The sequence below is a fragment of the Oncorhynchus clarkii genome, chromosome 18, assembly GCF_045791955.1.
Source record: "Oncorhynchus clarkii lewisi isolate Uvic-CL-2024 chromosome 18, UVic_Ocla_1.0, whole genome shotgun sequence".
NCBI classification, from domain to species: Eukaryota; Metazoa; Chordata; class Actinopteri; order Salmoniformes; family Salmonidae; genus Oncorhynchus; species Oncorhynchus clarkii.
The window spans coordinates 51655072-51679471 of NC_092164.1; the positions used below are offsets into that span (position 1 = coordinate 51655072).

The 24400-nt window shown below is 43.8% G+C and overlaps 4 protein-coding genes across 10 annotated transcripts; 2 read left to right on the plus strand and 2 right to left on the minus strand.

Moving 5' to 3' along the window:
- Positions 1-473: 473 nt before the first annotated feature.
- On the plus strand, positions 474-3821 carry LOC139372706 (small nuclear ribonucleoprotein Sm D1). The gene is made up of 4 exons (XM_071112499.1): positions 474-611; positions 1265-1341; positions 2420-2611; positions 3608-3821. Exons 1-4 carry the CDS (start codon positions 598-600, stop codon positions 3682-3684), a joined length of 360 nt encoding a protein of 119 aa, XP_070968600.1. The 5' UTR covers positions 474-597; the 3' UTR covers positions 3685-3821.
- A 2101-nt stretch (positions 3822-5922) lies between these two features.
- LOC139373664 (gamma-glutamylcyclotransferase a) lies at positions 5923-24345 on the plus strand. Of its 7 annotated transcripts, XM_071114481.1 has the most exons (5): positions 5931-6223; positions 6625-6770; positions 6892-7024; positions 11534-11632; positions 22669-24345. In XM_071114481.1, the coding sequence occupies exons 1-4, from the start codon at positions 6065-6067 to the stop codon at positions 11621-11623; spliced, it is 528 nt and encodes a 175-aa protein (XP_070970582.1). In that variant the 5' UTR covers positions 5931-6064; the 3' UTR covers positions 11624-11632; positions 22669-24345. The 7 variants fall into 7 exon arrangements, with proteins under 7 accessions (XP_070970579.1, XP_070970584.1, XP_070970582.1 ...); XM_071114478.1 differs by lacking the exons at positions 11534-11632; positions 22669-24345 and adding an exon at positions 7144-8446 and having other exon boundaries at positions 5923-6223; XM_071114483.1 differs by lacking the exons at positions 11534-11632; positions 22669-24345 and adding an exon at positions 7157-8446 and having other exon boundaries at positions 5926-6223.
- On the minus strand, positions 9516-12563 carry LOC139373665 (E3 ubiquitin-protein ligase znrf2-like). Its single transcript, XM_071114484.1, has 5 exons — positions 11791-12563; positions 11440-11572; positions 10658-10753; positions 10410-10515; positions 9516-10315 (listed from the first exon to the last, which is right to left on the minus strand). The coding sequence occupies exons 1-5, from the start codon at positions 11956-11958 to the stop codon at positions 10258-10260; spliced, it is 561 nt and encodes a 186-aa protein (XP_070970585.1). The 5' UTR covers positions 11959-12563; the 3' UTR covers positions 9516-10257.
- On the minus strand, positions 12929-19811 carry LOC139372707 (maturin). The gene is made up of 3 exons (XM_071112500.1): positions 19326-19811; positions 14476-14598; positions 12929-14261 (listed from the first exon to the last, which is right to left on the minus strand). The coding sequence occupies exons 1-3, from the start codon at positions 19494-19496 to the stop codon at positions 14154-14156; spliced, it is 402 nt and encodes a 133-aa protein (XP_070968601.1). The 5' UTR covers positions 19497-19811; the 3' UTR covers positions 12929-14153.
- Positions 24346-24400: the final 55 nt, after the last annotated feature.

Consider the following 24400-nt stretch of genomic DNA (forward strand, 5'->3'; position numbering starts at 1 on the left):
ACTTTATTTAAAGGGGGAGATCAAGCTGATCCTAACTGTTATAGGCCAATTTCTATTTTGCCTTGTTTATCAAAAGTGTTGGAAAAACTTGTCAATAATTAACTGACTGGCTTTCTTGATGCCTATAGTATTCTCGCTGGTATGCAATCTGGTTTCCACTCAGGTTATGGATGTGTCACTGCAACCTTAAAGGTCCTCAATGATGTCACCATTGCCCTTGATTCTAAGCAATGTTGTGCTGCTATTTCTATTGACTTGGCCAAAGATCTTTATATGGTAGATCATTCCATTCTTATGATTTATTCTTTGTGAGTTTAGTGTTAGATGGTAGGGTATTTAACAACAACAAAATTCAAGCAACGTATACTCCAGTCTAGTACGTGGCGGTAATGCAACATTTATTGGATGCCAACCGCTGTTAAACCGCATTAAAGAAGAAGCTCTTTTCTTTATGCATTTCCTGGTTCTGGAGCGTTTTTATGACGCCGATGTTCCTGCGACGAAACGTATTTTATACACAGCTGCCTGTGCGTTCAGTTCTACGCTGTAATTTTTTTGTCTTTGGTGGAGATTTTGTCTCTGCAAATCATCACCAACATGAAACTCGTACGGTAAGAATATTCAACAAAATGATCTTTAGTCTTATACTTAGATGAAAGGTGAAAAGTACGGGTTTTGTGTCGCTGGATGGATTTAGATTTGGAGTGCGAGCTGTTCGCTAAATTCTGAGGCGGGAAGCAGCTAACTGAATTGAATGAATGAATGAATGAGCGACGTGCAGAAGTGACTAGATAGCCAACTTTCTATAACGTTAACGAATGGACCTCTAGCCGCGGAATACGCCATAAACATCGATTATTTACGTATCTGCCGCTGAGAACTAACTAGTTACTTTGTATGCACAACTGTTGTTTGCTAGCCACCGATATGCTAACTTGCTTTTAGTTAATTAACCACTGCAGTGTGTAGGCAGGGCCCTGACCGATTACCCACAACAACCAATGGTTCAAAAACAATGTTCTTGTTTAAGTTCAGTTTCCATGACAAGTCATCCGGTTGGTGTTTGTCATTTTCGTTTGTGTTGGACATTGTAGTCATTGCAAACTAGGTAGTTCTTACTAGTTACCGCCCCATTGTCTATTGAAGTTGTCGATATCGTTTATAGGACCTTGATGACTAGCAAGCTAGTATGTATTCACAGACTTGATAAACTGCATTAGTTATAACATTGCCTCTAATACCCATGACTTTTCTCCTCCTGTAGCTTTTTGATGAAACTCAGCCACGAGACTGTGACCATTGAGCTGAAGAATGGCACCCAGGTCCATGGAACAATCACAGGTACAGACCCTGCCCCCTCTGTCTGTCTGAGTAGGATTATTGAGATGCCTCTGAATATAAACAAAGACAGTCAAGTATAGGGTGTTGTATCAGGTACAGTCTAAACCTGCGATCTTCAACCTTTTCTAGCATGTTAAGAGCTACTAATTTGTTTCCCTTGCCATTTAAATTGGCACATTCTTCTCCAGGTCCTTTTTTAAATGTGTTTTTGAATTTAACTAGGCAAGTTGGTTAAGAACAAATTCTTATGTACAATGATTGCCTACCCCGGCCAAACCCTCCCCTAACCCGAATGACGCTGGGCCAATTGTGAGCCGCCCTATGGGACCGATCATGGCCAGTTGTGATACAGCCTGGGTTTGTGGTGATGCCTCTAGCAATGCGATGCTTTGCCTTAGACTGCTGCGCGACTCAGGATCCCCAGTGTGAAAGAGGAAGTAGTGTACTGTTTTCTGCCAATATACCTGGTAAAATAATGGTTAATAAACAACTCTTAAGGGGGCCCTATAAAATCTGATTCCCCCAAAAATTATGTTTTCTGTTTTATTTTTCCTGGTTTTCACTCATAATTACAATTGTTTGAAGAGAAACAATTCAATTGGATGTTCTGAGTTATGCCAATACTTAAATCACATGAGAAGACCTTTATTAATTTTGGTCTGGAAGAAAACTAAGATGTTTAAATTTTGTGTAATTCCCCTTTAATTGTGCATCTGGCCCATTTTTATTTTATTGCACATCTAGCAAGTGAGGAATGTGCCATCTAGTGATGTTTCTGCTGCTGCTCATTTCATGGCAAAGTTTGCAAATAATAAATACAAATGATATACTTACTCATGATGTACTTCTGCCAGGTAAGCCTACTTTGCAGTTAACATTTAACTGAGAAGGTTTTGGGGAGACTATTTCTGTCAACCCACAAGACTGGTATCATACCACACAGATGGGCAATATTGCTGGAAATGAATTGGCAGATATTGTTAGGTTTGGCTTTTTAAGCCAATAGTGGCTAACCAGGGGTGGGATAATGTCAATGTTGCATTGATTATTAACAATGATCATTAACTGTGTGTCCCAGGTGTGGATGTGAGTATGAACACTCATCTGAAGGCGGTAAAGATGACTCTGAAGAACCGTGAGCCCACCCAGCTGGAGAGCCTCAGTATCCGTGGGAACAACATCAGATACTTCATCCTGCCAGACAGCCTGCCGCTGGACACTCTGCTGGTCGACATAGAACCCAAGGTCAAGAGCAAGAAGAGAGAGGCTGGTGAGTACACAGGGATGGGGGGTGAAATGGTGGGGAGGGAGCTGGACATAAAACCCAAGGTCAAGTCCAAGAAGAGAGGCTGGTGAGTACACAGGGATGGGGGGGTGAAATGGTGGGGAGGGAGCTGGACATAAAACCCAAGGTCAAGTCCAAGAATAGAGTGGCTGGTGAGTACACTAGGAAAATAGGAGGGCGTGGTGCTTGTCGGCATATCAGTAGAATATCAGAGGTTGTTCTCCAATGCTCTCCTCTTCCCTTTGATGTTTTGAGGAGGCAATGGGAGAGGACGCCAGCAATACTTTTGACATTCAACCTAAGTCTGCCTAGATCAGTGTTCACTCCTGATCCTGGAGAGCTACAGGGTGTGTAGGCTTTCGAGCCAGCCCAGAAACGACACAGTAGAGTTAGCTTGCCAACGCCTTTTTGATTAATTCAGTGAGGTGTTCTATTGCTTAGCTGGAACTTAAACACACTACAGCTGTTCAGGACCATGAGCAAAGACCAGCAGTCTGAACTATTTGTTTTGTAAAGTTGTAACTAGGTTGAGAGTAATTGTGTACTAGAATGTGGGGTGACGTAATGTGGCCGACCTTCCTTCTGGAGTGCTACTGGGTATTTGGGTGTTTTGAGCCTGCCACAGCAGCCATATTGAAAGTTGGAGGTTGAACTGTTTCGTAGCCACACTGGTTAGAGGTTTCATAAATCCACAGTGGTTCTGTCTGAGTTAGGGTTGGGTGAGTTGCATAGCATTTATAATGCCTAGCTTCTGATGACTGAGGTCTCACCTTTGAACATTTGCTTCATCAGACCCAAATTAAAACTAGCAAATCAGCCAAATTAATATTAGGCAAACGCTGTTCCGTAAGAAACGGCTCCCAACAATGAGCTTGACAAACAAGTCCTGAGGACAAGGATGGGAGAGTCCATGTATTTGTGGTGCATAACTCATCTCTAATCATCTCCTCTTCCTTAATCTCCCTCTATTTCTCTCTCCAGTGGCTGGGCGTGGAAGGGGCAGAGGAAGAGGGCGTGGCAGGGGGAGAGGCCGAGGCAGGGGAGGGCCCAGGAGATGATCGCCATGACTACGCGGCTGTCAGTCATATCCTATTGTTTGTACAACAACGTTTTTGTTTTGTCATTTTTCTGAGGAAACTTTTGTGAATCCCGAGCCCGACTTGTTTCTTATTTTGTATATTAAAGATGTTCCACATGAACAGAAGTGTTTTGAGTACTTTATTATCATACTTGTTTTGGCTGTTGTGTAGTTGGTCCAGTTAGCAGTGATGGTCGTTTGCAAACTAACGGCTCTCTTTTTGAACGGATGTCTTTGTTGAACATATGAAAGAGCCATTCATTTGACTCCCTGATTTGCGTACTGTTACTACTGCTTTTTGATCTCCAGATAACGATTATCTGTAGGTAAGTACTAACATTCTCTGAAGATGGTAATTCCTCACTGCAGGAACAGTCGACGGTGAGGAGAGAGCCTAATTCTGGTCCGCATTCATTTTTGCAGTGGGGATGTTTATATATATTTTTTTTAATAAGCCATCTAAGGTTAGTGTTTGAACGTCTATTACGATCTGGCAGACAACTTGAGGCTTTACATGAGGCACTACTGAATGACGAGCTGGTTCAGAGCCAAATGAACAGTTTTTTTTTTTCTGACTGGAGCCACATGATCCAGCTCACTGAACTCTGAATGCTCATCGCTAGGTAACTAGCTAACTGAACAAATCAAATTGTATTTGTCACATGTGCCAAATACAACGGGTGTAGACCTTACAGTGAAATGCTTACTTACAAGACCTTAACCAACAATGCTGTTTTAAGAAAATACCTTTCAAAATAAAAAGAAAGAAATGACAAAGCGCAGCATTAAAATAACAATGGCGTGGCTATATACGGAGTACCGGTGTTGAGGTAATATGTACATGTAGGTAGAGTTATTAAAGTGACTATGCATAGATAACATTGTAGGGGGGTAATGCAAATAGTCGGTAGTCATTTGATTAGATGTTCAGGAGTCATGGCTTGGGGGTAGAATCTGTTTAGAAGCCTCTTGGACCTAGACTTGGTGCTCCGGTACTGCTTGCCATGCGGTAGCAGAGAGAACAGTATGACTAGGATGGCTGGAGTCTGACAATTTGTAGGGCCTTCCTCTGACACTGCCTGGTATAGAGTTCCTGGATGGCAGGAGGCTTGGCCCCAGTGATGTACTGGGCCGTACGCACTACACTATAGTACCTTGTGGTCAGAGGCTGAGCAGTTGCCATACCAGGTAGTGATGAAACCGGTCAGGATGCTCTCTGGCGCAGGTGTATAACTTTGAGGATCTGGGGACCCATGCCAAGTCTTCTCAGTCTCCTGAGGGGGAAACGTGTGGTCGTGCCCTCTTCACGACTGTCTTTGTGTGCTTGGACCATGTTAGTTTGTTGGTGATGTGGATGCCAAGGAACTTGACGCTCTCAACCTGCTCCACTACAGCCCCGTCGATGAGAATGGGGGTGTGCTCGGTCCTCCTTTTCCTGTAGTCCACAATCATCTCCTTTGTCTTGATTTATTGGTTTTCTGATGATTTCTTTACCCTATAAATAAATGTTTTAGCTACATTACATGTACAGCTGGTTGTTTGTTCATCAACACATTTACAAAATAACCACCAATGGTAACCCAGCAGTAGTACCACAGGTGAATAATTCCCCAGCATGGTAAAATGTCAAATAAATTAAAGAATTGATGGACAATAATGTGCATAATGTACAATGCGATTTGTAAGACAAGATGTATTAGGACAATAAAACAACTTTTTGTACCCACAAACACAATTCTTAATTAAACATTGAACTACAAAAACTTCCATGGAAACTTAAATCTGTAAACCATGTATTGAAGTGAAAGCTGAATTATTTATATGAACTAGCCTAATATGATTGTAAAATGTGAAAATGATTTTTAAACAAAAAAGCTGTAAAATGTTAAAGGATCACTTTGGGATTGAATTCAACACAGGCTGAGTTTTCGGGAATGACTCAACAGTGATAACATGATTATCTTTGTCACATGATGATCGACTGTATGTGGAACCGTACTGTTCGGGAAAAGCGAAGTGATAATTTAAAAAATATATGCATTTAAACTGGTTTGTTCCGTTTGAAGGTCTTTTTCTGCACTGCTCAAAACCAACCGATTTAGACTCAGCTATTAAGCACGCTATATTTAAGAATGTCTTGATAGCGCACATGAACATTCAAAAATCATACACTGTGTCTTTAACAGGTTGAGCCCCTTCCAGCCAATGAGATGAGCCGGACACACTACCCGGAAAAAAGCCGATTGCATGAGTAATAATGGGCTGTAGCTAATATGTAAATAATTGGGTATATCGCTATTTATTTCACTTTTATTTTAACCGGTGATCTTTTTATATAATTCAAAGGCTGACATTATCGTATGATTGGTAACTTGGCTCATATCGCAAGGTTTTGCTTAGGAAACATGGCAGCAACAGCAGATCACTTCATGTATTTTGCTTTTGGAAGCAACTTGTTGAAGGAGAGACTTCAGCTGGCGAACCCCTCAGCTATATTTCATTGCACCGGCCGACTGAAGGTAATCAGGTTCGCAGCGCCCCCAGTAGGCAAGCGACTTTTAGTTTGGATATTTCGGACTCTTCTGGTGTAGCTAGTAGGAGATAACCAACAAGCAACATGGCGTTCTTTCATGGCGTTCAATAGCCCAACCGGCCGCAAAATGACGCTATAATTCTACGCCCTAGGCTTCTCGTCCCGAGTAGTTCAATTGCATGGAGTAAATTAATTCCCCCCAGTCTATATAAAGAATAGAATGACCTCGAATAGAAAATGAATACTATTGTCTTCACTCACACAGTGAAAAGGTGTTACAGAGTAGGCTATGTGACACATCCAAAAATGCATTGTCATAGTATTCTAACAGGGTCTCTCTTTCTCATCTCTCCCCCCCCTACTTACTACCCTATACCTCCCCAGCAGAACTACACATTGAACTTTGGTCTGTGGGGGGAGCACATTGATAACCATTGGCATGGAGGAGTAGCAACCATCCAGCAGAAAGAGGGGGGAGAGGTGTGGGGGGTGGTCTGGAGGATGAGCAACGACCACCTAGCCAGCCTGGACAAGTGAGTCACTCTCTCTCACACACAGACACACACACCAGTGAGTCTCATCTGATGGCAACATACATTCTGGTCTTCATCCTGTACTTCACCTCATCCCTCCATGTTGTGTGTGTGTGTGTAGGCAGGAGGGGGTGGACATGGGTATGTACTTCCCCTTAGAGGTGACAGTGGAGACAGACAACGGGGCACTGCTCTGTAGAACGTACCAGATGAACCGCTTCCACGCCTGTCCCCCCTCGCCACAATACAAACAGGTAAACACACATTGGACGCACACACGCCTGTTTTCCCTCACCACAATGCAAACAGATACACACACAAGCCTGCCCCCCTCCCCGCAGTACAAGCAAGTGAAAGGAAATAACGTGTGTAGGTGGTGTGTTTAGGAGCCCAGCAGAACGGTCTACCAGTGCAGTACATGAGGAGACTAGAAGAGGTTCAGACCAACAACTACAGCGGCCCTTCTATCCTGGACAAGATCTCACAGGTCATTAAGTAATTCTGATATTTTTTTCCACTAATTGGTCTTTTGATTTGGTGTTTTGACCAATCGGATCAGCTCTGAAAAGATCTGATGTGATTAGTGGAAAAAATATCAGAATTGGGCTGCCTGTGTAAACGTAGCCAGAATCCATCTGAAATGACAACCAATTGGGCTCTGGTCAAAAGTGGTGCACTGGCCTCCCGGGTGGCGCAGTGTGCCATCAGAGTCCCTGGGTTCGCGCCCAGGCTCTGTCGTAACCGGCCGCGACCGGGAGGTCCGTGGGGCGACACACAATTGGCCTAGCGTCGTCCGGGTTAGGGAGGGTTTGGCTGGTAGGGATATCCTTGTCTCATCGTGCACCAGCGACTCCTGTGGCGGGCCGGGCGCAGTGCGCGCTAACCAAGGTTGCCAGGTGCACGGTGTATCCTCCGTGTGTGGCTGACTTCCGGGTTGGAGGCGCGCTGTGTTAAGAAGCAGTGCGGCTGGTTGGGTTGTGTATCGGAGGACGCATGACTTTCAACCTTCGTCTCTCCCGAGCCCGTACGGGAGTTGTAGCGATGAGACAAGATAGTAGCTACTACAACAATTGGATACCACGAAAAGGGGTAAAAAAAAAAAAAAAAAAGTGGTGCACTATATAGGGTGCCATTTTGGACAAACACACAGACAGGCACCATAAAGACAAATGCATGTGATGTGGCTTTGGAGAGATTTGATGACGAATGGTTCAATTGAAATGGAATGGGGCCTTTGAGAGAAATGGGAGATGTTGTAATGTATTTAATAGATGTATACTGAATGAAATCAGTTACTTCAGAAATCAATTGATTTAATGTAAATTGTTATTCTTTGTTTCTTAAGAAACGTCTGAAGGATCTCTGCTCCCCAAACTGTATCTGGTCCAATTGTCTTTTCAACAAAACATAATTTTGTAGTCATTAATGACGTTGAACATACAACTATGTATATACAGAATTATCACCATAGTGTCCCAGTACAAATTCTGGAGTTTTATTTGTGCTTTAGTTTTTACTTAATTCAATGAATACAAACTTGTGCAAAATATATATATATAACAAAGATGCTTGAGTAAATTAAAGGTGTGTTTAAATCAAATGTTAACATTTCTGCTGGATTTGCTGTATGCCACCTAGATTTTTCACAACCACAGAAATAAAGCAATGAACCAACAGAAGATGTGATTTCAATATTGACATAAATGTGTGTAATTGAGACTCAAAATTAGCAGCATGTTTCAGTCACAGCGCTTACAATTGTCTAAATTCCCTCACTCCGCAGCAGTACAGCTGATGATCAACAAACTCATTATTACATTGTCATACAGTAATATGAATCAATGAATGTATGCCCCCTCATCCCAAATTCCACCCTACTCACTCAAATCTGAGAGGATTAGATCACTGGAGGTGATGGTCGTGCTACCCTGCTCAGACGTTGCATGCTTCAACCAATGGTTGCGTGCCACGTCATCGACTGCAGTCGGGCACCAGAACTCTGCTCTTTTAGCAGTCTACCAACACTCTCAGAAGACCCATAACCCATAATGGTCTCTAAATGTGCGTTTGAGTGTATATTCAGGTTATCCCGTTTAGTCTTTTAGCAAGTGAGTGAGACAAACCAGTAGTGATGTGGGGAAATGTATACAGTTACATATCGTGATATTTTGGACGATATTATCAATATGACTCCAAACTTTGATTTGTAAAAAATTAAAGATTTACAAATAATAATAATTGCTAGTACTAGTCAGCTGTACCTGCACCAGAACTCACGTATTTTTCATCCTGTAGCTTGTTCTCGGTCTTCTTTTTAAATACTGAGCCAACATGTTTCCAGCTCTTATTTCACTGAATGATCAAAGCTCGTTTTCATGCTCTCTCTCGTCTCTCTGCAGCAGACATATGGTGAGCAATATGTTTGGAACATCAAATCGCAATTAAAATCACAATACATATAGAATCGCAATACATATCGTATTGGCACCTAAGTAGTTTATGAACCAACACTTGCACTCAACTCCCTCCCCCACCCCCACCTAGCTCTGACTTTGGGAAAAATGTACTTATCGGTGGAGGCTGGTGGAAGGAGCTATAGGTGGATGGGCTCATTGTAATGGAATTAATGGAAATGAGCCAAACACATGGTTTCCATATTTTTGACGTGTTTGATACTGTTCCATTTCAGCCATTACAATGAGCCCATCCTCCTCCTATAGCTCCTCCCACCAACCTCCACGGGTACTTACTATGCCTGTTATATGTGATTGTCCCACCTAGCTATTTTAAGATGAATGCAGTTACTGTAAGTCACTCTGTATAAGACTGTCTGCTAAATCAGGGGTTCCCAAACCTTTTCACTCAGGGCCCCACTTCCAGTAGTGGGGAATATCCCAAGCCTCCCCTGCGTGCACATATGCTACGTCTATTTCTATGGGCACAATCACTTTTGGTGATTCACACCCCTCTTGTTGGTGGAGAGAATTTAGCAGGTTTAAAGCTTATTTCATGCAATTCTACACATTTTGTCATGGTGCAAATGCAATTGTTAGCTGACATGGGCTAGTTCTTCTGGACATTTCTGACAAGTTATAAATAGCTCTCTAAGGTATGCAATGACTAACGTGACAAGAGGACTGATGATGCACTGCCCAATTTCTAAATTGCACATTGTGCATTCTACTATTACAACTTTCAAGAGTAGGTTTAAAGCTGGACTGAGACCCCCGCACCCACCCTGGGAACCACTGTGCTAAATGACTAAAAGTATAAAAAAAGAAACGTAAGTATCGTGATAATATCGTATCATGAGGTTCCTGGCAATTCACAACACTTCACAGGCTTGTGTCACTGGTCAGACATTGATAGGTAAAGTAGATTCACAGACCAGCAGGTCAGACACAGATCTAGATGAAGTAGATTCGTAGGCCAGCATGTCATGACAATGGGGATGAAGTAGGTAGATATTCTGTGGGAATCTGAGCCCTTAGTCCACGGGGTGCTCTGGACACGAACGATTCACCTCAAACCACTCGTCTATACACCTGAGAGAAAGAGAACGAGAGAGAGAGAGCGCGAGGGGGACACGAGTAAAGTAACAGCATCTTACTGTAGTCAGGTGTGTTTGTGTGTAGTTACCCTTTGTGGTATATACAGAGACAGGGGAGTCTAGAGATGGTGTGTCCCTGCTCCATCTCATCTAGACAGATGGCACACTCCCCACTATCTTTCACCAGAACATCCTCTGGGACACAACACACACAAATCAATCATCATCCTGACATACCATGCTAGCCAATCAGAAGGCATCCTGAACCAGCAGGCCAAACAGGCAGACTAACAAGATTATTGGGCGTACACAGAGAGATATACAATCACACACTCACCGTTGTAGCGGAGTCGTGATTTGGTGAGACACATGATCAGATGGATCTCCATCACATCTGACGCCACAAACTTACTGCACACAGGACAGAGAAAGCCTGGGAAAAATGGAGCAGGACATGTCAGCACACAATCCATCCAACCAGACCTTTTTCTCGGTCTCATCACAAACTCAGTGAGTGAGTGAGTGAGTGTGTAAAAATAGATCAACCATGTGGTCATGTCTGCATAATGACCAAAGGTCAATTTATGATCACAATGACATTCATGGTTCCTTAAGAAAAGTTTAATAAGTTACAGACTGACAGACACTCACTCTCCAGTACAAAACCTAGATTTGTGTGTTTGTGTGTGTGTAGGTGTGTGAGACATGTGCCATGGAGGAAGTACATGCTTATGTGGCCTAATGTGCTCCTCTCGCCCCACAACAGAAGAGGGTGTATGTGTATTTCACAGGGAGAAAGCACATTTGTTATATATCCTTTTCTTATCTGCCAAGTGAGAGGCTTTAGAACAACACACAGTTTTCTTGTTGTAGAATAAGATATCATGTAGACCAGTGTTTCCCAAACTTGGTCCCGGGAACCCCTCTGGGTGCACATGTTGGTTTTTGCCCCAGCACTACACAGCTGATTCAAATAATCAACTCATCATCAAGCTTTGATTATTTGAATCAGCTTTGTAGTGCTGGGGCAAAAAACTAAACATGCACCCAGAGGGAAACATACAGCAGGCTACAACTAGACAGTCAGGACCTGAAAAACACGTACACACTTTAGCCTACCTCCCAGTAGGTGAGGGGACAGGTGAAGTGGTAGAGAGCCAATCATCATCTGGTGTTCCCCTCCTCTCTCCCCATCTGTCTCCTCCTGGTCCAGACTGCTGCTCCAGCCACCATGTGGTATACTCATCCCTGTCTGGTGGACAGACACACTGAACGTCAAGATACTGGGCATGGACGTGAGTGAATCACACAGGTATAACTGCCCGGGGTTTGAACCTGTGTGACACAACACTGTGTTAGCATCCTGAACTGAAGCCTTGGCATTAGCTTGTGGAGCTAACACAAATCTTCAGGTCTCAGGCAGTTACTCATCATGGAAGTATGTTTCCAAACCACTTTCATTACACACACCTGGTGGTAGGAGCTGGGTTGGGTCCCTCCGGTGTAGCGAATTCTGGGGCCGCCAGGACTGGCTGTGTATCTGAACCCTGGGGTAGTGCTGCTTCCAGAGGGTTCAACAGGGCTAGAATATGCCCGGGTTCGACTCTCAGCCACGGGGCTACTCTGCCTGACACCCATGGTGGCTCCTGTCCTATTCCAACTTCCCCAAGATATGAAGTCCTATAAGGTCTATAAAACAGAACAGTCCTAGAAAGTTCTCTTCTCTCATGAAGCCCATCAGGGACAGGTGTTGAAAATGGTCCTACACAATGTGCAAAGCTTCAGATTGATGTTTAATCGATATATCAGTGTTCATATACTGTCACTATTCAAATAAACCATAAATAGCCTAGAAAAAACGCTGAAACTCGATGTCACAAGAGAGACAGAGGCATGACAGTGTCCAGTCCAGTAGTTGTGCCAAAACAGCCAAAGAAATAAAAGTGGCTTGAAAAGTCCAAAGTAAAATCAAATGGGATAACGGACTGATTCTCGACGGACAACATTTACTGCCAAATCGTTTCATTCTCCATATGAAAGTTTATTGGTGCGTCGCCGCATCATTCCAATATTCTATGCGCTAAGATCATGGCGGTTTGCCGCACAAGTCCCACACCGCGACAGTAGGTCCGACCACTTTAGTGACTATGTATGCACCTTCTCAACATTTCTCGATTACAGACTGTCGAAACGAAAGCGGCGTCACTATGATCTCGATCTGCTCTGCTGTAGTTTCGCCTGCTGACTGCGATTGTCGACAGGAGCTAAGCAATGGTCGACTTCGTTTTGAATGGCCCGGTCTCCTAGATGAGTGGAGATTTAGCTTAAAGACCAATGGAATGGTCGAGCATGTACAAACTCCGCCCAACCAGGACACCGGGCCATGCAAAAGGTTTGCCCTAATGCCTTCCTCCTTCTCTGTGTGTGTGTGTGTGGTCAAGTGACATCAAACCCATGAACAACAGCAAAAGTTGCATGGACACAGATTAGGCTATAGACATAGCAGATGTTTCTAAAAAGCCAGGCAGATATATAATTGTCATACTTAATATAGATATGTAATATGTACATCATATTTGCATATCAAAAACCCAGTCAGACTCACTGCTCCCTCCACACATTTGTTTTATTGAATACCTTCACACACACTGGAGGACAGAACATAAAAACACACATTAGCATGACAAACATTCAGTTAAATAATGTAACTAAAAATGATGTTCATAAGTAAAGACTTAAAAGCATTCGGAGAGAGACTTACATCTATCGTAGTTGCCATGTTCAGAGAGAGTAACAAGTGTAGGCCTAGTTTAGTAAGGTGGAAGAAGGCTGCTGCAGGTAGACGTTGCCTGTAGACACAGATCTAGGAACAGTTTCCTTTCCCCAATCCCAATAACGGGGGAAAATGACCTTGGATCAGTGTCTAAAAACAACTTCATCCTACTCCTTCAGGTCCGTGGGGATAGTAAAAGCGTAGCAGTGCACTGATGGTGGTGACACACACACACACACACACACACACACACACACACACACACACACACACACACACACACACACACACACACACAAAACACGCACAAACACACAAAACACACACACACACACACACTATGAAATAAACACACAGATACAGCAGCTCTTGGCCAACTTCACAGCAGTACATAAGGGACAGTTTATAACATAGGATTACATTTCTGCTCTATTCCTCCCTCTATTTTCACCGCTAACATTTTTACAAGGTCACAACAATGTGCTGGTTTGGCTAGCATTGTGTGGTACAGTGGATGGTTCCAGTCAGGTGTTACATGATTGACAGTGACAGTGCTCTGCTATGTCTGGGTGGCCAGGCTGTGGAGGGAGTATGTTGTTGCTGCTAGACTAGTTGATTGTTTGTCTTTAGGTGGATATGCTGAGCAAGGTTGGAGAGTGTCATGCTTATCATGCTAGAACCAGCATGGTGGTGGTTAGTAATATAAACTATAGTAATGTTGTAGCCTGCTATATGAATGACATTAATAATAATGTTGTATGACACAGCTGTGTGTGTGTGTGTGTGTGTGTGTGTGTGTGTGTGTGTGTGTGTGCGCGTGTGACATGAGAAGGAGTGCAATATCTGGAGAGCAAAGCTTTTGATAAGTTAAAGAACGCAATGGTACATTTCAGCAGGCTGGCTGTCCGGCTGTCCTGTGTGTGTGTGTGTGTGTATGTGTACATTATGAATCTGAGTATACATTATGACTTTGTATAGTCGCTACAGGGTCGTTGGGCCTGTGTATTGATGCAGGGGATGAAACCAGAGGTGTGGGTAATTATTGTGGCCCGGTCGGACATCACTGCTGGCTGACTCCCATCTGCTGGTGGTCCGGCCCTGGTTCCTCCTCCACGCCTGCATGGTACTGCTCAAACGTCTCATCATCTATGTCTGGTAGACCCAGCAACTAGAGAGAGAGAGAGAGAGGGAGAGTGAGAAAGAAAGAGAGAGGGGGGAGAGAAAGAGAGAGATGGAGAGAGATTAAGAGAGAGGGGGAGAAAAGGGGAGAGAGAGAAGGAGAAGTAGACCGAGATGAGGGAGAGGATGACATTTAACAGTTGTTATGTTCTTTTCTTTAGGAGTAGTCTAGTTGTTTTATTAAATAGCGTTAGGCTACTTACAGGTCTAAAGGAAGTGAAGACTTTGTCCAGGACCTCTAGCAGTGTTTTCTTCCCGCAGGAGGAGATGTAGTCCTGGGCTAGCTGTAGGAACGGCAGGCAGTCCTCACTCTCACTCCATACATGCTGTAGACGTACACACACACCACACCCCACCCCACACACATGTTATTAACCTAACCCATGTAGCCACATTGTCACATTATCACTGTAATACTGTGCTAATGACACTGCTCAAAATAATAAAGGGAACACTTAAACAACACAATGTAACTCCAAGTCAATCACACTTCTGTGAAATCAAACTGTCCACTTAGGAAGCAACACTGATTGACAATAACTTTCACATGCTGTTGTGCAAATGGAATAGACAACAGGTGGAAATTATTGGCAATTAGCAAGACAAAGATAAAGGAGTGTTCTGCAGGTGTTGAACAGACCACTTCTCAGTTCCTATGCTTCCTGGCTGATCTTTTGGTCACTTTTGAATGCTGGCGGTGCTTTCACTCTAGTGGTAGCATGAGGAGCAGTCTACAACCCACACAAGTGGCTCAGGTAGTGCAGCTCATCCAGGATGGCACATCAATGCGAGCTGTGGCAAGAAGGTTTGCTGTGTCAGCGTAGTGTCCAGAGCATGGAGGCGCTACCAGGAGACAGGCCAGTACATCAGGAGACGTGGAGGAGGCCGTAGGAGGGCAACAACCCAGCAGCAGGACCGCTACCTCCGCCTTTGTGCAAGGAGGAGCAGGAGGAGCACTGCCAGAGCCCTGCAAAATGACCTCCAGCAGGCCACAAATGTGCATGTGTCTGCTCAAACGGTCAGAAACAGACTCCATGAGGGTGGTATGAGGGCCCGACGTCCACAGGTGGGGGTTGTGCTTGCAGCCCAACACCATGCAGGACGTTTGGCATTTGCCAGAGAACACCAAGATTGGCAAATTCGCCACTGGTGCCCTGTGCTCTTCACAGATGAAAGCAGGTTCACACTGAGCACATGTGACAGATGTGACAGTCTGGAGACGCCGTGGAGGACGTTCTGCTGCCTGCAACATCCTCCAGCATGACCGGTTTGGCGGTGGGTCAGTCATGGTGTGTGGTGGCATTTCTTTGGGGGGCCGCACAGCCCCCCATGCGCTCGCCAGAGGTAGCCTGACTGCCATTAGGTACCGAGATGAGATTCTCAGACCCCTTGTGAGACCATATGCTGGTGCGGTTGGCCCTGGGTTCCTCCTAATGCAAGACAATGCTAGACCTCATGTGGCTGGAGTGTGTCAGCAGTTCCTGCAAGAGGAAGGCATTGATGCTATGGACTGGCCCGCCCGTTCCCCAGACCTGAATCCAATTGAGCACATCTGGGACATCATGTCTCGCTCCATCCACCAACGCCACGTTGCACCACAGACTGTCCAGGTCTGGGAGGAGATCCCTCAGGAGACCATCCGCCACCTCATCAGGAGCATGCCCAGGCGTTGTAGGGAGGTCATACAGGCACGTGGAGGCCACACACACTACTGAGCCTCATTTGGACTTGTTTTAAGGACATTACATCAAAGTTGGATCAGCCTGGAGTGTGGTTGTCAACTTTAATTTTGAGTGTGACTCCAAATCCAGACCCCCATGGGTTGATACATTTGATTTCCAATTATCATTTTTGTGTGATTTTGTTGTCAGCACATTCAACTATGTAAAGAAAAAAGTATTTAGTAAGAATATTTCATTCATTCAGATCTAGGATGTGTTATTTTAGTGTTCCCTTGATTTTTTTGAGCAGTGTATATATACAGTGGGGCAAAAAAGTATTTAGTCAGCTACCAATTTTGCAAGTTCTTCCACTTAAAAAGATGAGAGAGGCCTGTAATTTTCATCATAGGTACACTTCAACTATGACAGACAAAATTAGAAAAAAAAATCCAGAAAATCACATTGTAGGATTTTTAATGAATTTATTTGCAAATTATGGTGGAAAATAAGTATTTGGTCAATAACAAAAGTTTATATCAATACTTTGTTATATACCCTTTGTTGGCAATGACAGAGGTCAAACGTTTTCTGCAAGTCTTCACAATGTTTTCACACACTTTTGCTGGTATTTTGGCCCATTCCTCCATGCAGATCTCCTCTAGAGCAGTGATGTTTTGGGGCTGTTGCTGGGCAACACGGACTTTCAACTCCCTCCCAAGATTTTCTATGGGGTTGAGATCTGGAGACTGGCTAGGCCACTCCAGGACCTTGAAATGCTTCTTACGAAGCCACTCCTTCGTTGCCCGGGCGGTGTGTTCGGGATCATTGTCATGCTGAAAGACCCAGCCACGTTTCACCTTCAATGCCCTTGCTGATGGAAGGAGGTTTTCACTCAAAATCTCACGATACTTGGCCCCATTCATTCTTTCCTTTACACAGATCAGTCGTCCTGGTCCCTTTGCAGAAAAACAGCCCCAAAGCATGATTTCTCTCCCCCCCCCCATGCTTCACAGTAGGTATGGTGTTCTTTGGATGCAACTCAGCATTCTTTGTCCTCCAAACACGACGAGTTGAGTTTTTACCAAAAAGTTATATTTTGGTTTCATCTGACTATATGACATTCTCCCAATCTTCTTCTGGATCATCCAAATGCTCTCTCGCAAACTTCAGACGGGCCTGGACATGTACTGTCTTAAGCAGGGGGACACGTCTGGCACTGCAGAATTTGAGTGCCTGGCGGCGTAGTGTGTTACTGATGGTAGGCTTTGTTACTTTGGTCCCAGCTCTCTGCAGGTCATTCACTAGGTCCCCCCGTGTGGTTCTGGGATTTTTGCTCACTGTTCTTGTGATCATTTTGACCCCACGGGGTGAGATCTTGCGCGGAGCCCCAGATCGAGGGAGATTATCAGTGGTCTTGTATGTCTTCCATTTCCTAATAATTGCTCCCACAGTTGATTTCTTCAAACCAAGCTGCTTACCTATTTCTAGATTCAGTCTTCCCAGCCTGGTGCAGGTCTACAATTTTGTTTCTGGTGTCCTTTGACAGCTCTTTGGTCTTGGCCATAGTGGAGTTTGGAGTGTGACTGTTTGAGGTTGTGGACAGGTGTCTTTTATACTGATAACAAGTTCAAACAGGTGCCATTAATACAGGTAACAAGTGGAGGACAGAGGAGCCTCTTAAAGAAGAAGGTCTGTGAGAGCCATAAATCTTGCTTGTTTGTAGGTGACCAAATACTTATTTTCCACCATAATTTGCAAATAAATTCATTAAAAATCCTACAATTTGTCTCATTTTGTCTGTCATAGTTGAAGTGTACCTATGATGAAAATGACAGGCCTCTCTCATCTTTCTAAGTGGGAGAACTTGCACAATTGGTGGCTGACTAAATACTTTTTCCCCCACTGTACACATGGTAGATGTTGGGTAGATACACTGAGTTTTATATGAGGTCAGAGTACAGCTAGTAGAAGTAGAATCTAGAGATTAGAGAGCGAGATAACACAGACATTCAAGGACAGGAGATCATGTAGGACTGTTACTGGAACAACTACTGCTGTAGTTAAGCACACACACACACGCACACACACGCACGCACACACACACACAGAACCTTAAGATACTGGACATGGACGTGAGTGAATCACACAGGTATAACTGACTGGGGTTTGAATCTGTGTGCCACAAGACTGTGTTAGCCTCCTGAACTTAAAGCCTTGGCACTCCCATGAGCTCTCCAGGGATTGGCCAACCCTAAACAGTGTTCCCCTGTGACCGAGAGGGAGCGGTGCATTCACTATGTGTGTGTGTCTCCCCCTGCTGATAGCAGTATTGATTGGCATGGTAACAGGATCTAATCTGCCAGCCAGAGAGAGAGAGGAGTACCGTATTTCACTGCAGACTGGTACTGCCAGTGTCTGCCCTTGGGACTACCCAGCACTGTGCCTGTGTGTGGGTTGGTTCTTCTATCCTTGTGGGGACCTAAAATCCCCAAAAGTTCCCACAAGGACAGTAAAACAAGGTAAATTCGCCTTTGTGGGGACATTTCCCAAAGAAGGATATTTTAAATTTAGGGGTTAGGTTTAGAGTTACAATTAGGGTTAATGTTAGAATTAGGGTTAGGGTAAGGGGTTACGTGTAGGTTTATGGATAGGGAAAATAGGATTTGGAATGGAAATACATTTTAGGTCCCCAGGAGGATAGAGGAACAAAACAGTTTGTGTGTGTGTGAGAGAGTGATAGTGAGAGAGTGAATCAGAGAGGCAGAGACAGGAGGGAGAGAAAGTGGCAGAGATGGTGGGGATAGGACCTAGTGCAGTAAACAGACTAGAGACCAAACAGGCCTACATGAGAAAACACATCTGCATCACACAGGAGCTCTCTAGTCCCCACTCTACATCAGCTGGCCATAGGGCGCGGACACCACAGTTCTCCTGGCGCAGCGCCCGGCAGTAAATAGATTATGTCAGCAGTCGCAGCGATTGTGGGGCCAATAAGAACTCAGGGCCGTGCATCCCTCCATAGGCAACTTGCAGTAATACCTCATGTTGTATACATTTGCTATGTAAATATGTAATGCACATACAGAGTCACTCAGCGGACAAAACAACAACAGCACTGCTATTGCAGGCCTGTGTCTATATGCGCAGGACAAGCGACATGCCCATAGCAGCTCAATGCGGTTTATCCCAACTGTTTGCAGATAAAAGAGGTCGCGGCATATTATGCGGCCAAAACAACATGCGCGCCAGGCGTGCTATAGTCCGGTGCACCAAATCAAACTGCAGTGACATCATTCCCGTTGCGCACACACACACTGCGCCGGTGGACCCGAGAAGCAAACCCCAAAACACTGCAACCACACAAACGCATACACGAACACACACACACTTACGAAATTCTCGGTCCCTCCCGTCATGTTATCGGGACAAAGGACATAGAAGGAGATTCCCGGTTCTGCGTAGAAGTCCAGTCTCCTCTCATCATCCTCCTCCGCAAAGATCAGATCGAACGGAACAGACGAACACCATTTCTCCGCCACCTCCACCAGCTGCTTAAACTCCATCCTCTCTCTCTCTCTCTGCCCTCCTCTCTCTTAGTCCTGGTGGTCTGGTCTGTGGGGGTCCGGGGCGCCGGTATAGACTAGTCTGTGGTCTCGTGCCCTCCTATTGATGCTGCTGTCTCTCGGTAAATAAAAACAGCTGACCGGACAGACAGCTGTAGCCTGCAGTTTCCCCTAACGCGCCATGCGCGTGGCGAGAGAGACAATATCTTTTCACTATCGCATTACACTGGCTTCACGGTATTCGGTAACAATAAGGTGTTTTCTCAAACCCTCATCCTTTCATTAGTCCATTAACCGATGAGATCAGCAGGGAGCAGTCCGTTCTGGGGTCGCATACATACGTTACGCACGCGTTGTGGAACGTTACGCCCATTAACGATTCAACGCGATGACGACAGGCTGAGACGCGGCACACTGCTGTCATCGATAAATTCCGTGCCTCCATACGAAATTATTGTTTCGTTCTCAACAAGCAGCCAGAGACTAACGTTCAAGACTATACATGGAAATAGGGTGTCATTTCACATGTATTCCCTATTTAAATTAATGTTATTCTACATAGAGCAGTAGGCCTATATGCCTAATCTTATTATATAGGCACTGTCTAGAAATGTTATATAATAGTAAGCGTAATCACACGTGGGTTTAAAGCTGCAGCCTAGGCCTAGCCTACTTATTGCAATGACACTAGGCTAACTCCATTTACCAATGATTTATACTGAAGTTTATTTCTACAACTGTCTTCATTCCAACATGAATGAATGAGGCAGGCTTTTCAGTCCACACACCTTAAGCAAAGATAATGTGGGCTTGCACTGTCTAGGCTACAATAAATACAAACTATACCGTGTGTAGGCTAGCTGACAGAGGTACAGAGGTCCGCTAGGTGGTAGCAGCACCCTATCTAGATTGTCCCTCTGGTGAAATGAACCACTGGACCCCTTTCATACAATGATCACATAGACATGGCAGCTTGAAACCTATACTCTATATATGCTATACACACCGTAGACAGAACATTGAGAGAACATTGTGATCCCTCATGTTTGTGTTTGTGTGTGTGTGTGTGTGTGTGTGTGTGTGGTACATTTTCCAGTGGTGGAAAATGTACTCAATTGTCATACTTGAGTAAAAGTAAAGATATCTTAATATAAAATGACTCCAGTAGAAGTGAAAGTCACCCAGTAAAGTACTACTTGAGCGAGGCGGTCCTTCCCACCCATTGACCACACTGTGCCATTCCAGTGAGTGTGTTTGGAGGGCAGGAGCTTTATACAAAGTTCTCTCCCTCTCTCTCTCTTCTCTCTTCTCTTCTCTCTCTCACAGCTGCTTATTAACCTGATCACATAACTTGTTCACCCTGAACTTGTACTGAACATACCTTTCTTATTCAGTATGAGGTTATTCATGACTTCTACATAATAACACAACACGTCAGTATGACTATGATAATACAGTGAGTGCAGTCCTTTCACCTTCTCTGTGCTCTCTTTTATCCTCTCGCACCTGCTTCTACATTCAACTTAATGGTCAGAAACGGGCACACTATCCCCAATTCCCATTTGATCTAATCTCTCGCCACAGCTCCCTCTCTCAATATCAATTTCAATTTAAGGGCTTTATTGGCATGGGAAACATATGTTAACATCGCCAAAGCAAGTGAAGTAGATAATAAAGAAAATTGAAATAAACAATACAAATTAACAGTAAACATTACACTCACAGAAGTTCCAAAAGAATAAAGACATTTTAAATGTCATACTTTGTCTATATACAGTGTTGTAGCGATGTGAACATAGTTAAAGTACAAAAGGGGAAATAAATACAAATACATTTGGGTTGTATTTACAATGGTGTTTGTTCTTCACTGGTTGCCCTTTTCTCGTGGCAACAGGTCACACATCTTGCTGCTGTGATGGCACACTGTGGTATTTCACCCATTAAATATGGGAGTTTATTAAAATTGTCAGTTTCCACCTCATTTTGTGAGCAGTGTGCATGTAGCCTGTCTTCTCTTGAGAGCAAGGTCTGCCTATGGCAGCCTTTTTCAGTTGCAAGGCTATGCTCACTGAGTCTGTACATTGTCAAAGCTTTCCTTAAGTTTGGGTCAGTCACAGTGGTGAGGTATTCTGCCGCTGTGTACTCTCTGTTTAGGGCCAAATTGCATTCTAGTTTGCTCTGTGTTTTTGTTAATTCTTTCCAATGTGCCAAATAATTATCTTTTTGTTTTCTCATGATTTGGTTGGGTCTAATTGTGTTGCTGGCCTGGGGCTCTTTGGGGTCTGTTTCTGTTTGTGAACAGAGTCCCAGGACCAGCTTTCTTAGGGGACTCTTCTCCAGGTTATGTAGGTGATGGCTTTGTTATGGGAAGTTTGTTAATCGCTTCCTTTTAGGTGGTTGTAGAATTTAACATCTCTTTTCTGGATTTTGATCATTAGTGAGTATCGGCCTAATTCTGTTCTGCATGCAATATTTGGTGTTTTACATTGTACACGGGGGATATTTTTGCAGAATTCTGCATGCACAGTCTCAATTTGGTGTTTGTCCCATTTTGCGAATTCTTGGTTGGTGAGCGGACCCCAGAACTCACAATCATAAAGTGCAATAGGTTCTATAACTGATTCAAGGATTTTTAGCCAGATCCTAATTTGTATGTCTAATTTTGTGTTCCTTTTGATGGCATAGAAGGTCCTTCTTGCCTTGTCTCTCAGCTCATTCACAGCTTTGTGGAAGTTACCTGTGGCGCTGAGGTTTAGGCCGAGGTATGTATAGTTTTTTTGTGTGCTCTAAGGCAACGGTGTCTAGATGGAATTTGTATTTGTGGTCCTAGCGACTGGACTTTTTTTGGAACACTGTAATTTTTTGTCTTACTGAGATTCACTATCAGGGCCCAAGTCAGACAGAATCTGTGCAGAAAGTCTAGGTGCTGCTGTAGGCCCTCCTTGGTTGGGGACAGAAGCACCAGATCATCTGATGGGTGCTCGGATGGGGCCACAGTGTCTCCTGACCCCTCCTGTCTCAGCCTCCAGTATTTATGCTGCAGTAGTTTATGTGTCGGGGGGCTAGGGTCAGTTTGTTATATCTGGAGTACTTCTCCTGTCCTATTCGGTGTCCTGTGTGAATTTAAGTGTGCTCTCTCTAATTCTCTCTTTCTCTCTTTCTCTCTCTCGAGGACCTGAGCCCTAGGACCATGCCTCAGGACTACCTGACATGATGACTCCTTGCTGTCCCCAGTCCACCTGGCCGTGCTGCTGCTCCAGTTTCAACTGTTCTGCCTTATTATTATTCGACCATGCTGGTCATTTATGAACATTTGAACATCTTGGCCATGTTCTGTTATAATCTCCACCCGGCACAGCCAGAAGAGGACTGGCCACCCCACATAGCCTGGTTCTTCTCTAGGTTTCTTCCTAGGTTTTGGCCTTTCTAGGGAGTTTTTCCTAGCCACCGTGCTTCTACACCTGCATTGCTTGCTGTTTGGGGTTTTAGGCTGGGTTTCTGTACAGCACTTTGAGATATCAGCTGATGTACGAAGGGCTATATAAATACATTTGATTTGATTTGATTTGATCTGCAAACAGTAGACAGTTGACTTCAGATTCTAGTAGGGTGAGGCCGGGTGCTGCAGACAGTTCTATTGCCCTCGCAAATTCCTTGATATATATGTTGAAGAGGGTGGGGCTTAAGCTGCATCCTTGTCTCTCCCCATGGCCCTGTGGAAAGAAATGTGTGTTTTTTACCACTCTTGTTGTTTGTGTACATGGATTTTAATAATGTTGTATGTTTTTCCCTCAACACCATTTTTCATCAATTTATATAGCAGACCCTCATGCCAAATTTAGTCAAAAGCTTTTTTGAATTCAACAATGCATGAGAAGACTTTGCCTTTGTTTTGTTTTGTTTGTTTGTAAAGTACAGGATGAATACGTGGTCTGTCGTATGGTAATTTGGTAAAAAGACAATTTAACTTTTGCTCAGTACATTGTTTTCACTGAGGAAATGAACTAGTCTGCTGTTAATGATAATGCAGAGGATTTTCCCAAGGTTGCTGTTGACGCATATCCTACGGTAGTTATTGGTCAAATTTGTCTCCACTTTTGTGGATTGGGTTATCAGTCCTTGGTTCCAAATATTTGGGAAGATGCCAGAGCTAAGGATGATGTTAAAGAGTTTAAGTATAGCCAATTTTAATTTGTGATCTGTATATTTTATAATGTCATTGAGGAAACCATCAACACCACAGGCCTTTTTGGGTTGGAGGGTTTGTATCTGTAGTTCATTCAATGTAATTGGAGAATCCAGTGGCTTCTGGTAGTCTTTAATAGTTGATTCTATGATTTGTATTTGATCATGTATATTTTTTTGCTTTTTGTTCTTTGTTATAGAGCCAAAAAGATTGTAGAAGTGGTTTACCCATTCATCTCCGTTTTGGATAGATAACTATTGTTGTTGTTGTTTGTTTAGCGTGTTCCAATTTTCTCAGAAGTGGTGAGAGTCTATGGGTTCTTCAATTACATTGAGCTGTTTTCTGATGTGCTGCTCCCTCTTTTTCCGTAGGGTATTTCTGTATCGTTTTAGTGATTCAACATAGGGAAGGCGTAGGCTCAGGTTTTCTGGATCTCTCTGTCTCTCGATTTCTTTCTTAGATTTTTGCATTCTTCATCTCTCTCTCTCTCTGGTGCCTCTCTCTAACACGGTCGTCACTAGTTACCACAACCACAAAGTCATAAACCCCGCCTATTTCTGAAATGTATCTTCTTAAAATGTGATTTTAAATCTAACCCTAACCTTAACCATACTGCTAATGTTATGCCCAACACTAACCTTAAATTAAGACCAAAAATAAAAATTTTGTTTCACGAATTTTTACGATATATCCAATTATGACTTTTTGGCTTTGGTAA